This window comes from Sorex fumeus, unplaced genomic scaffold (genome assembly GCF_029834395.1).
Source record: "Sorex fumeus unplaced genomic scaffold, SorFum_2.1 ptg000122l, whole genome shotgun sequence".
Lineage (NCBI taxonomy): Eukaryota > Metazoa > Chordata > Mammalia > Eulipotyphla > Soricidae > Sorex > Sorex fumeus.
The window spans coordinates 8,361,004-8,374,680 of record NW_026606179.1 but is presented as its reverse complement, the minus strand read 5'-3'; the positions used below and the strand labels follow the sequence as shown (position 1 = coordinate 8,374,680).

General features: G+C 56.1%; 1 protein-coding gene across 1 annotated transcript; it reads left to right on the top strand.

Annotated features, from left to right (window-relative positions):
• The first annotated feature begins 8,879 nt into the window (after positions 1-8,879).
• KMT5C (lysine methyltransferase 5C) lies at positions 8,880-13,673 on the top strand. Its single transcript, XM_056135788.1, has 9 exons — positions 8,880-8,974; positions 10,257-10,497; positions 10,661-10,826; positions 11,160-11,269; positions 11,580-11,743; positions 11,854-11,873; positions 12,304-12,440; positions 12,523-12,683; positions 12,767-13,673. Exons 2-9 carry the CDS (start codon positions 10,388-10,390, stop codon positions 13,276-13,278), a joined length of 1,380 nt encoding a protein of 459 aa, XP_055991763.1. The 5' UTR covers positions 8,880-8,974; positions 10,257-10,387; the 3' UTR covers positions 13,279-13,673.
• The last annotated feature ends 4 nt before the right edge of the window (positions 13,674-13,677 follow it).

Genomic DNA, 13,677 nt, shown 5'->3' with positions numbered 1-13,677 from the left:
AACCGACTGTGCCAGCGAAGGCAAGGCTCCAGCCCACCGTCTCTGTCCCTTCGCACAGGTGAGAACAGCCTGCAGGCCCCAGGTGTGGCAGGTGTGTGGCCACCTGGAGCAATGGGTGGGGGGGTCCAGTGGGCGGGCCTGTTTGCCTGAGGCCCCTTCCACCACCTTCCAGTCCCAGCTCCACCTTCCACAAGCTGGCTCTGGCCCAGCCCAACAGTGCTCACCAGGCTAGCAGTGGGGCGCGACAATAAGTGGGGCGAGGCTGTGACCAAAGTCCCATCTGCGTTTGGCGCCTGCACATGATGTCGGCTATGGGCCTGACACTCTCACTTCAGGGTTCAACCAAACAGAGGATTCCGGAGTCTTCTTAGGCTTGGTGGCACCACCTTTCCTTTGTCCCCAGGGTGCCCTGAGCTTTATGGGCTCCCTTTCCTTGTCCCAAAGGGGTTCTGAGCTATGGAGACCCTGTTTTCTTGTTCAGTGTTAGAGGTTCAAATGCATAACTCAGTCTCCTTCACAGAGTTCAGATCCCTGGACCTCCAGTCCCTCCAGGCTCCTTCCTAGGGCTACCTGGGGTTGCAGGCCCCCAGCTTCCTCCCTCAGACTTGGACTCCAGCATCCAGCTTCCTCCCTCAAACCCATGATTCTAGATTTGTGTTCCATTCCTGCATGGGCTCCCCAAGTACTACCAGAGTAGTACTCCCAGAATAGTACTGTGGTAGTACTACCTGCTGGACCCTGACATTCACTGCTGGGCCTGCGTAGCCACATATCATTGGCCCAAGCACTGAACTATTAGCTGAGCCAAGCATTAGCGGGAGTGGCCCCCAGCCCCCCTAAACATTGCTGGTGAGACCCCTGGATTATAAATAAATAAAATGAACCAGGGGCATGTCTCAGCACTAAAGCACACTCCTCACATGCATGAGAACTGCCTTTGACCCTCAGCACACACTCCACACACATATAGTGGGGTTGCGGTTTGCACTCTGAGCCCGGGTTTGAACTCAGGACAAAGTAAATAAACCAAACACACATTTGCTCAGTGGCAATGAACAAGTAAACAAACATGACCAGGGAGAACAGGCTCTGCATGAGGGGCGGCAGCGTGGACCTCAGGCATTGCATGGGCCCCTGAGCATCCCAGATATGGCCCAAGCAAAACCAAAATCAAATAAAAAAGAAATGCCAGGGAGGAGGGATTGGGGGTCTGAACCCCTGGGTCTGAGGGAGCAGAGGCTGGGGACTATGTGACCTGGCCTGCTGGAGTGACATTCTAGCAAGTTCTCATCTCTCTCACTCCCCAACCCCAGTTTTTCTAGGTCCTCAAACCTGGTGGGCTTCTTTCAATTAGGTTCCATTGATTGCCCTCTTAAGTTCTGAGAGCCCAGATTCTTCCTGATCTTTCCATAAAGAGCAAGCTGGTCTGGATTGGCCCAGGGGATGAGGCCAAGTGTTCCTCTGAGCAAGATGATGTTGCACTTTCATGTTTGGGTAACCACTTCTGGTTGGTGGTGGGGACCCTGTCTCAGGGTGGGGAGTCTGGAAGACAGAGGTGTGGACATTTCAGAACCTGTTTTCTCCTCTGTAAAAGCCAGGATCTTAAAGGTTGTCCCCCACACACACCTTGTGCTTGGGGGCCGCTAGTGAGGGCTGGTGAGAACCTCAACCAGTGCCTGATAGGAAAAATACTGTGTAAAATCCCTTGTGGATCTGGCTGGGCTGTTTGGGGTCAAGACACCTCCTTCAGCCTGAGAAGGATCCTCTGTGTCCCAAGATCCCCAGGAAGCAGAAATGACAGGGAAGGGAGGTGACCCATGGAAAATAAAGGGGAGTGAACAGGGAGATGAATTAAAGTGTGCTAAGTCTATGGGACCCCAAGTTTGATCCCCAGCACCACCTGGTCCCCTGAGCACCAACAGAATTACCAAGTATAGAGCCTGGAGTAGCCTCCACCACTGCTGGTGTGGCCCCAAAGCCAAAATGTTTTATAGAACCAAAAAGAGGGAGCAGGAACAAGGGAACAAGATGGGTCAGGGCTGTGGGTCTCAACTGGGAAAAAAGGAGAAGTGTGGGGGAAAGAGGGAGCAGTGTCGATAGCCCCTTGGGGAGCCTTCCCAAGAGTGAGGTGGTGACCATCATGGGCTGGAAGAAGAGTACATGGCCACCAATCACTAAATCGTTTCATTGAGGGAGAGATAGAGACGTTTAGAAATAGAGGTGAAGATTGCACAAGAGCTTTAAAATAGTGCTCCCAAGATGTGCTTCTTAAATTGACTGTATTGGGGATGGAGTGATAGTACATCAGGTAGGGCATTTGCCTTGCACACAGCCAACCCTGGTTCAATCTAGATCATCCCATATGGCCCCCCAAGCACAGCCTGGAGTAATTTTTTTTTCTTTTTGGGTCACACCCGGCAAGACACAGGGGTTACTCTTGGCTCTGCACTCAGGAATCACTCCTGGCAGTGCTCAGGGGACCATATGGGATACTGGGAATCGAACCTGGGTCAGCCATGTGCAAGGCAAACGCCCTACTCGCTGTGCTATTGCTTCAGCTCCTGGACTAATTCTTAAGTACAGAGCCAGGAGAAACTCCTGAGCATTGCTGGGTGTGACCCCAAGAGCCAAAAAAAAAAAAAAAATTTGGGTTGGTGTGGGTGGGGCACACCGGCTGTGCTCAGGGCTTAGTCCAGAATCTAAGCTCAGGGGTCACTCCTGGCAGGCTCAGGGAGTCATAGGGGATGCCAGGGACTGCACCAGGATTAGCCAGGTGCAAGGAAAGTGCCTTACCTGCTATACAATGGGCTCTAGCCCCAATATTTCTTTCTTCTTTTTTTTTTAATCTCTTAAGAGCTAGAATATCTCTCCAGTCCTGAAATACTGTTTTGTGTTGTGTGAATTTTACCTCAATTGCAAAAATAAATAAATAATTTGCAGAAATGGCCAGCCCTGGGTCAGAGCTATAGTACAGCAACTAGGGCGTTTATCTTGCAAGTGGCCAGCCAGGTTCGATCCCCAGCATTCCATATGCTCCCCTGAGCACTGCCAGGAGTGACTCCTGAGTACAGAACCAGGTGTAACCTCTGAGCATTGCTGGGTGTGACCCAAAATGAAAAAAAAAAGGGAAAGAAAGAAAAAGAAAGAAAGGAAGGAAGGAAGAAAGAAAGAAAGAAAGAAAGAAAGAAAGAAAGACAGTTCTTCCAATCCTAACTGACACAACCCAGGCTTAGTGTCTGGGTCCTGGGTTCGATTCCTCCGCCCCTCTTGGAGAGCCCGTCATGCTACTGAGAGTATTCCGCCTGCATGGCAAAACCTGGCAAGCTACCTATGACTATGACTATTGGATATGCCAAAAACAGTAACAACAAGTCTCACAGTTCTGAGTTGCCTGCTCTAGCATATGCAAATCGATGAACAATGAGAGGACAGTGCCACAGTGCTACAGTGTCTGGGTGGGGCTGGAAGCGGTAATTGAGCTGTGGCAGAGTCCTGGGTTGTGGCAGGATTGCTCCCAGGAGCTAAGAGCTATTGTAAAGAAGCCCTGAGCAGTGGAGCCCTGGGGAGGTGTCCATGCACAAGGAGTACAACTCAGCTCTGAAGAGTAAAATCCTGCCCTTGGTAGCACTCCAGTGTCACCATTGTTCATCAGCTTGGAAACATAAATGGGATGATCTCACTCCCATGTGGAAAGTAAACAAAGCAAAACAAACTCCTGGACAACAGAAACAATGATTGCCAGCAGGGCACAGAGCAAGAACTTGGTGGGTCCACTTGGTGCTGGATGAAAGCTGTAAAAACAATCACTGTGGAGGCCTGAGTGATAGGACAGTAGAGAGGGCATTTGTCTTGCATGCGGTTAACCTGAGTTTAATCCCAGAATCCCATATAGTCCCCTGAGGACCACCAAGAGTGATCCCTGAGCACAGAGGCATAAGTAAGCCCTGAGCACTGCTGGATGTGACTCATCTCATCCCCTCCCCTCCAAAATGCAGGTAATGTAGGTGCTCAGTTGCGATTTTGGGAATTTTTTTGGAGTGTGTTTTTTTCCATTCAGATTTTGCTCCACACACAGCAATATTTAGGACTATTCCCAAGTTGGTCTTGGGAATAACACCCCACCCCTGAAACGTTTGGACAGCAAATGGCTCACTTTGCAGATATGAGCTGGTTGTCCCAGCTGCACGACTGGCTGTTGATTGGCCCTGGTTGTTTTTCTTGTTTATTTTGGCATAACACCCATCAGTGCTCAGGAAAGCATTCTGCGCTGTGGATCAAACCCGGCACTCTCACATGCTAAGCACGAAGATAGCCCTTGAACCCTCCCTCTCTTGGTCTCCTGGCTGCTTCTGACTCACTGGATGACTGATAATTGTGTCTGGTTTCATGCCGAATGCCTGTTTTCTTTCTGAGAACTAGAATTGGAGTTCATCCAAGGTGGGTCAGAGTGCCTATATGACCAGCCACAAGTGAGGGTCCTGTGCCCCTTTGGCAGAAATAGCAAATGCCTGGGATCGAAGCAACAGTACAGCAGATCTAGTGTTTGCCTTGCACAAAGTCTACCTGGGTCATTTCCGGCATCCTATATGCTCCCCTGGGTACCATTAGGAATAGTTCCTGTGTACAAAGGCAGGAGTATGTCTTGGGTGTCAATGGGTGTAACCCTACCTCCAAACAAAAATAACAAGAACAAAAAGAAGTAGCAATCACAGGTTGCTATACTTTCATTTCTTGGTGGGGGCAGTGGTGATCGAGTTTTATGTGGTCTTTGTGAAGGAGGGAGCCTAGGAAATTGGGGTGCAGACCCCTCCAAGCTTCGGGAGTGGCTTCTTCCTTGACACCTGTTGAGCACAGCTCTTCACTGAGTCCTAGCCACCCTCCTAGGGAATTCCTAAATATTGTGTGTCTGGGGATCCCCAACAAACAGCTCAGAAGAAATAGAATTGATCTTCATGGATTGATTTTGGAGTCAACCTTTTAAATTTTGCCAGGGGGTGACCTGAGCACAGAGCCGGAGTAATGTCCCATGAACAGTTGAATCTGCCCCCCCAAAAAGAAAAAGAACTTGTGTTTTGGGGGTTGGGCCACACCTGGTGGTTCTCAGGAGCTACTCCTGACTCTGTGCTCAAGAGTCATTTTGAGCAGCGCTTGAGAGACCCTATGCCATGCCAGGAATTGAATAGGGTCAGTCATGTGTAAGGCAAGCTTCTTTTTTTTAATTTATTTTTTAATTTTTTTAATGTAGGAGAGTACTGCTATTTATTCAGCCACTTATTAGCTGATTGAATTGTGCATGAACTCCACCTTACTTATTTTTTTTTCATCTTTTATAATTTTATTTATTGAATCACCGTGAGAGCAGTTACAAAGCTTTTGGGTCTAAGTCTTGGTCATACAATGAAACATCCGTACCTTCACCGTGCCTATTCTCCACCACCAAAAACCCCAGTATACCCCCATCCCACACCTTCCCCCTACCTGTGGGGCAGATGATTTCCACATTACTCTCTCTCTACTTTGATCACATTCAATATTTTGACACCAGACCCACCATTATTATTTGAGATTTTACCCCAACACTCAGATCTCCTGAAAAGGCAACAGTAGACAATTTGTGTTCTATTGTTGGTTATGAATAACATATGATGTTATGTGGCTACAGTAGCACCATGTGACTTTGAAATTCCGAAATTTTAGCACTTAAATCTGGAGGGATTTCTGCCAAAAGCCACTGGGTTTCGAGATTTGCTCCTGAGTCTCTGGGATCATGGCCATTGAGCAGCTTGATCAGGAGCCAGAGAGGCTATTTGTGGGCGATGACTTGGGGTCTCGTTGCAGTGAGGCGGTCAGGCCCGGCTCTCCCCATCCCGCAAGGCCGAACAAGTTTCGTCACTGCAGGCCCAAGCCTGACTGTCCAATGGCCTCTGGAGGATGATGGTCACCAAAGGCAAGCTTCTTAATTCCTGCGCTAGCTCTCTGGCCCTTTTTTATTTTTTATTGTATTTATTTTTGGGTTTGGGGTCACATTCTGCAGTGCTCAGGGCATACTCCTGGCTCTGTGCTCAGAGATCATTTCTGGTGGGCTCAGGGGATTCTGGGGTGCTGGGGACTGAATGCAGGTTGGCTGTGTGCAGGGCAAGTGCACACTACAGTGTACTCTGCTGTAGTATCACCTTTTTAAATTTTTTATATGAAGTCTGGTGTGACTGGAGAGTTTGAACAGGCCTGACTCTTGCCTTGCACCCTCCTGTTCACCAGCCAGATACAATTCTGTAAGGAGATGCCTGGAGGCTGACTCTGGGGATCATCTGGCAGGTTTGGAACTGGGATCCTGTGAGGACAGTGATGAGCCGGGACAGACATGTGTGCCTTAGAGATATCTACAAACAGTTGTGGGTGAATGCACATGGGCTGGGGGCTGACTCAAAGCATGGGTGCCCATGCCTGGCACTTGGAGCCTGAGTTCCATCCCAATACTAAATGGGCTCCCCAAGCAACACCAGGCTTGAGTGGTGTAGCCTGGGACCCTCAGCACCTTCAGGCTTGAGCACCAAACCTTCAGGCTCCCAGAGACAGACTTCAGTCTCGCCAGGAGAGATCTCTGCTGGGGAGCCCTCCCAAAATACAAAAGAAATGACTCTGGAGTAGGAAATATTTTCATTTTATTATTAACTGCTATCAATTATACCAATCATTTTGTTATAATTAGCTTTTGCTACATTCTTACCTAGATTTTGTTATTACCCATGTAGCACTGTAGCACTGTCCTGTTGTTCATCAATATGCTTGAGCGGGCCCAGTAACATCTCCATTGTGAGACTTGTTACTGTGTTTGGCATATCGAATACTTCACGGGAAGGTTGCCAGGCTTTGCCGTGCGGGCGAGATACTCTTGGTAGCCTGCCAGGTTCTCTGAGAGGGGCAGAGGAATCGAACTCTGGTTGGCCATGTTGGCCGCGTGCAAGGCAAATGCCTTACCCGCTGTGCTATCGCTCTAGACCATTACCTATGTAATACATTAAAAAATGGAGCCACAATGGGACTGAAGAGTGGGGAAGGTGTTTATCTTGCACGTGGCCAACTAGGGCTTAATCCATGGCACCCCATTTGAGCCACTCCCCAAACTCTCTCATCTGGGAACTGAAAGTTGGTATCCTTTGCCCATTATCTCCCTGACACCCCTCACACACCAGTTGTTTTACCCACACAGTGTGGGAATAAAAGAAAACTTCATATGCTGCCTACCCAGTTGGATCTCCAGCACCACAGATGTTCCCAGAGCCCATCAGGAGAGCCATAAATGACCCTTAAGAATAGCTGGGTGTAGCCCCCCTGACCCCCCACAAAAAAACAATTACACCTTGGACTCCTCTCTCATTTCCTTTCTCCTTCAAGATGCCACTTGGGTCCTTGCCCCTTGCTCTATCCTTTGTCATATTAAGACAGGTTGCAACCTTTACAACTGTGATCACATACAACCTTTGTGCATGCGTAGGTGGGGAGTCATACTCAGCAGTGCTCAGGGCTTACTCCTGATTCAGTACTTGTGGATCACAGACAGCCTGGTAGGGCTTTGGGGCTACTGGGAATTAAACACCAGTGCAAGGAAAGCTCCCAGCCTGCTGTACCAATGCTGTCATCCTTAATGACTAGGACACGTTTTGAGAAATGGGTCATTAGGTGCTGATGTCAGAGTACAAACGTCATGGATGATGAACACAGAAACTAGGTGTACTCCCAGGGTTTACGCATGCACCTGGGCTGAGGCGCACACCTGCTTAGATAACTGGGTGTTGGTGAGTGGTGTATCTTGTGCTACACTCACACACGCATTCGTGCATTCATTCACTCATGCACTCAGTCACCCACCCATCCATTCGTTGATTACTGCAGGCATTCACTTCTTCCAGCATTCAGTGCGTGCATTCATTTACCCATCCACCCACTCACTCCCTTGTGCACTCATTCCTTCACCTGTCCGTGTAAGAACGCATTTGGCCGCACATCGTTCCCGCACGCAGGCATTCACTCTGTCCACACTGCCTGCACCTGCCCTGAACCGCGCTCGCTTCCATACGGAGTACCCAGCCTCCAGCGAGACAAAGGCCGCGCGCTGCAAGCGTGGAGCTTATTATTCGGGGTGTAATTATGATGAGTAGCTAATTATGTTTGTCTCAAAGATTGGCTCGGGGCAGGGGATCCTAATGGGGGAGTGTCCCCGGGGAGCGCCTCAGGACTCAGGCCGTTTACGCGCAGATTTGTTTTGTGGGTACTTTCTAAATTACACGGGGTACCTGAGGGAGAGAAGAACGCGGAGCCCTTTGTAGCCCGGCAAGGTTGTCAATAAAGTTGGTCGCCGTGGCAACGTCAGGCCCCGCCGGGCGAGGAGCGCGCGCGCATCCCCACCCCCACCCGCCGCGGGTTTCCGGAGGCTGAAGAATCCACCCCAGAAGGGGAGGCGGGAGGTAGAGACTGGGGACGAGCCTGAGCCAATGGAAGCAGAAGTCGCTCCAGCTCCAGCCAATCGTCTGTAGCTTCTGGAGTCCGCAGAGCCCGCTCTTTTTCCACTTGGACTCCGAATAACCTGACCCAAACCCTAGTTTCGCCGGGAGCGACGGCGCTTCAGGCCAATGAGAGCGCCGACTACGGGCCGTGGGCGGGAATAGTCTCCGAGGCAGACAGCCGCGTGAGCCTATTGCTGCCGCGGAAGGCGCCGGACGGCGGCGCAGGCGTGGCGGGGTTCGTGGGGCTCCGGCGGGGAGGAGCGGAGTGAGGCCCCACCAATGAGAGCGGCCCTGGCGCCATGGCAACCGATGATTGGCGGCGGCCGGAGCCAATGGAGGGCCGCAGGAGCCGTGGCGGGGCGGGCCCGGCGGAGCGGACAGGAGCTCGGTGGCCCGGCGGCCGGGAGCCGGAGGAGGCTGTGGGAGGTGGTGGCGGCGGCGGCGCGGAGGAGGAGGCGGAGGAGAAGCGGGTGAGGGGCGGCGCGGGGTCCCACCTCTGAGCCCCCTCTGGTCCCCGCCCCGCGCCGCCTTGCTCCCAGTCGCCCTCAGTCCCGACTGGCCCCCGCCCCGGTCCCTCCTCATGTGCAGGCTCCCAAGTCCCCCGGCCCTTCCTCAGGCCTCGGGCTCCTGTGGGCGCCGCAGCCCCTTCTCTGTGCTTCTTCAGGCACCCGCCGGCCCCTCCTTGCGCCCCAGGCGTCCCGCGACTCTCCTTGTCTCAGACCTTCCCCCGAGCCCCGCTGCCGCCTCAGATCCTCCCCTGGAAAGCCTGAGCTTCCCCCTGGCCCAGTCCTCCTGACCCTTGCCTTCCCGTCAGGCTCTCTCCCGCACCCCAAGGCCGCCTCCTCGCCCCTTTCCCGTCCCAGACCTTCGCTGACACCCTCGCTATCTCCCCAGGTCCCCCTGGCGCCCCAGTTTCCCGTCTCGCGGCTTCCTCGCGCTGCTTTCTGCACCCTCGGGATCCCCTCGGCTCCTCCAGTCCCCCTGGACCCCCTCGACATTCTGGGGATCCCTCGTGGGTTCCAGGTCCCAGCACACCCCGGCCCCTCCTCAGCGCCCAGCTAAACCGCTCTGAAACTGGCCTCTCCCCACTGGCCCTGGCCGCTTCCGGCCCGCGCCCCCCTTCCGTCCCCTCCCGCTTTTCTAGACCCAGGCTCCCAGGGCCCTCCCGGCCCCCCTTCCTGGTGTCCTCATGGACTCCCCCAGAACTGTTGAGATGTGGGTGTCCCTGTGAGCAGTCTGAGGTGTGGGTGTCCCCGTGAGCAGTCTGAGGTGTGGGTGTCCCTGTGAGCAGTCGCAGCTTGCCCCTTTCGTTTTCCCCTCCCCCCCTTTGTCCTCTGCACCCCCTCCCGCAGAGCCCTGGAGGGGAGCAGGTGCGGCTGCTCTCCCTCCCTCTCCCGCCCCCCCCCCCCCCCCCCCCCCCGCAGACTGCCTGGGGCCTCCCTAGCTTGCAGTCCTGAGGGCTGTGGGGTACAGGGCGGGGAGCAGTGCAGCGTGTCCCTTTCCTCTGCTTGAGCCTCGGGCAGCGCGGAGCCCTCCTACTTCAGACCACCCATTAGCTGGTCCCCACGCCAGCGGGGACACGCATGGTGTGTGTGTGGCCGTGGAGGGTCCGCCTGCTCGTGGACCTCTGTCCCATCAGGCATCAGGAGCTAGATTCTGATAGTGCTTCCCGGCGTACTGGGGGGCTTTCTGCACTCTGCCTGGAGAACTTGTTGATCTCATCTCGCCCTGCACTGCTTCCCCCCTCCCCAGTAGAGTGGAGGACACAAGGGCAGGCCAGTCGCATGCGCCCCCTTTAAGTGGCACCTGCTGCACCAGCACCCCCAGCGCAGCCTGCCAGTGCCCCCTACCCACTGTGGGAGGCAGCATGGTCTGGGGTCACCATGGGACCCGACAGAGTGACTGCGCGGGAGCTGTGTGAGAACGACGACCTGGCCACCAGCCTGGTCCTGGACCCCTACCTGGGCTTCCGCACCCATAAGATGAATGTCAGGTGAGGGGCTGGGGTGGGGGGCCGGGGTCCAGGCTGGGGACCCTTCCCTGCTGCCACCAGCCACACTGAGGGCCACTGTGAGGTCTGTGCGGAGGGCAGCGGGGGGCCGGGCCCAAGGGGTGTAGGCCCAGGCCCCGGGACCCAGGTGTGCGCTCTCCCCCAGCCCTGTGCCGCCTTTGCGGCGACAGCAGCATCTGCGCTCAGCGCTGGAGGCCTTCCTGAGGCAGCGGGACCTGGAGGCCGCGTTCCGGGCCCTGACACGGGGAGGCTGGATGACCCACTACTTCCAGAGCCGGGGCCCACGGCAGGAGGCCGCCCTCAAGACCCACGTGAGGGCGCCCACCCCTCCCCACCCACCCTCCCCACTCACCCCGGACCCCCCCCCCCCAGCTATCAGCCCCGAGCCCCTTGGTGCCTTGCCCCCCCACGGCTGGACTTACCCACTTCCTTAGCCGTGAGGACCCTCTGAGGAGAGGTGCAGAGATGCCTAGGAGACTTGGGGGCCCTCCCAGATGGAGCCCCACCTCCTCATTTGACAGATGAGGACACTGAACGCCCCCACAGCGGGAAGTGAGTCCCCCAAGAGCTCTCAGCGAGTCAGTGCAGAGCAGTAGAGCCCCGAGAGCCTGGCCACCCCCTCACCACTGCTCCTCACTCCCCAGATCTACCGCTACCTCCGCGCCTTCCTACCTGAGAGTGGCTTCACCATCCTGCCCTGTACCCGCTATTCCATGGAGACCAACGGTGCCAAGATAGTGTCCACGCGGGCTTGGTAAGTGGTGCCCCCCACCCCCTTCTGGCTGGAGGCCTGTGGGCCTAGGGGGGGGCCCCAGAAGACCCTCCTCAGCCAGGCAGGGTGAGGCCCCCTGCCAGCCATCTCCAGCAAGCACCAAGCACCTGATATTTAAAGGGAGGCGGTGAAGGGGGGCTGGAAGACAAGGGTCAACATGGTGCGGTGACCTCCCCAGTCAGCACAAGAATGGTGCTGCAGAAGGAGGGCGAGGCGGATCACTCGGGCCTGCCAGGGGAGCACAAGGTGGGCAGTGGCGCCTGGGTTCATGCCCCATGGCCATCCACCTCAGGAAGAAGAATGAGAAGCTGGAACTGCTGGTGGGTTGCGTCGCTGAGCTGCGTGAGGCGGATGAGGGGCTGCTGCGGGCCGGTGAGAACGACTTCAGCATCATGTACTCCACCCGAAAGCGCAGTGCACAGCTGTGGCTCGGTCCGGCAGCCTTCATCAACCATGGTGGGCACAGGGTGGTGGGTGGTGGTATGGGTGCAGGTGCGGGCAGCCTGACCCCACTCACTGCCCGCTCTTCTCTCCCCACTCCCTCCGCGCCGTCACTCCGGCTCCAGACTGCAAGCCCAACTGCAAGGTGAGGGAGCCTGCGGGAGGTGAGGGCCCCGGCCCCAGGCTTCCGTCTTGCTTCCTGGGCCCTAGGGTGCAGGCCATGGGGAGCCTGAACTGCGGGGAAATGGTGCCTCAGTGCCGAAGTCTGACCACGGCCCAGGCGCCTGGATTGCAGATGGAAGAAGGCTTGTGTCCTGGTCCCCTGCTGGCGCACCATACAGGCTCCAGGTGGACAGAGCCAGCAATACCCACCCCCCACCACCTTAAATCTTACCTGGCTAGTGCCAATGCCTGACCTCCTGGGGGTGTGCTGGCTGTGCTGGCTGTGCCTGGCCGGACGGGGGCATCAGAGGCACTGACTGGGGTGGAGAGTGCATGCTAATGAGCTGGCGGTTTAGGGGGTGGGGGAGGGGCTCTGGGCTGTGGAGATGGGGCACTGAGGCATGGCCCTGCAGTTTGTACCCACAGATGGAAATGCTGCCTGTGTGAAGGTGCTGCGAGACATCGAGCCGGGCGATGAGGTGACCTGCTTCTATGGCGATGGCTTCTTCGGGGAAAAGAACGAACACTGTGAATGTTACACCTGTGAGAGGTGCTGCCAGGCAGGGCGGGAGGGTGCAGTGGGAGCCCCGGAGGGCAGCGTCCCTGACTCCCTCTGCCCTCTCCCCCGTTAGGAAAGGCGAGGGTGCTTTCAGGTTGCATCCGCGGGAGCCCCAGCCGTCTCGGCCCCCAGACAAATACGAGCTGCGGGAGACCAAGCGTCGGCTGCAAGGCCTCCTGGGCCCCCGAGCCTGCACCCACCTGTCCTCACGGCATGGGCACCGCGATTCCTGCAGTGAGTGCCACTGTGCTGACCCTTCTCTCCAAACCTCTCGGCCCCTTTCTACTGCCCCGCTGACACCTCCCCTTTCTCTGCAGTGGTCTGCCAGCCTTTGCGGTCCTTGTCCTGCAGCTGCCGCCCTGACACCTCCCCACTCTGGCTCCAGTGGCTGCCACAGCCCCAGCTTCTGGTGCAGCCCCGGAATTACCGGCGTCCCCGAAAGTGCCGGCGCTCCCAGCCCCAGCGGGCCACCACGGCACTCCCTGTTCTCCCAGCCACCCGCGTCTCCCTGCATCCATGGGGAGGTTGTGGGCCCCATTGCCGCCTGCAGGGTGAGGCCCGGGTAGCCCTGACCCGAGCGGCCATTCCCAGCTGGACCCCACAGCACGACTGGCACTGGGCACGGCGCTATGGACTGCCTTATGTGCTGCGCGTGAACCTGAGCCGGGCTGGGCCCACATCCACCATCCCTACACCTGCCAGCTACCCGGTCCCTGTTCCTGTCCCTAAGCAGGCCCTGGCCTTTGCCCCCTTCTCCCCACCCAAGCGCCTGCGACTGGTGGTCAGCCACGGCTCCATTGACCTGGATGTCCACGGTGAGGGTCCTTGACAGCTATGCCAGGAGGCCCTTGCTCTGGGTCTTGGTGGAGCAAAAGCCACTGGAGGGAGCCTACCCTGACCCCAGCACAGCTCTGAGCCACTGGTGGCAGTTGCTGGAGAGACCCCAGCTCTGCCCCTGTCCTCCTGTGACTGCTGACCCCAGCAGCGGGGACCTCTGGCTAGGCTGCCCTCCCCAGGGAGCAAAGCCATAGGGGCAGGGCTGGCAAGAACTCCCTAGAGACTGTCTTAGGGGGGCAGGGCTGGGGTGTCAGGGTGCATCTGCAGCACCCCTGGCAGGTCTCAGGGAGGCTGGTGCTGACCTCATCTTTCTTATGGTGCTGTCCCTGGTGCTACTGGGGTGTGGGGGCTTGGAAGCATTTGAACTTTTTATTAAAACCTTGTTATAAAC

What these genes read in the sequence shown, in the direction of transcription:
- KMT5C (XM_056135788.1), top strand. Translation starts at nt 10,388, where the DNA reads ATGGGACCCGACAGAGTGACTGCGCGGGAGCTGTGTGAGAACGACGAC. An exon ending in ATAGTGTCCACGCGGGCTTG is followed by an intron (nt 11,270 to 11,579) that starts GTAAGTGGTGCC and finishes CATCCACCTCAG; the next exon opens with GAAGAAGAATGAGAAGCTGG. An exon ending in TGGGCACCGCGATTCCTGCA is followed by an intron (nt 12,684 to 12,766) that starts GTGAGTGCCACT and finishes CTTTCTCTGCAG; the next exon opens with TGGTCTGCCAGCCTTTGCGG.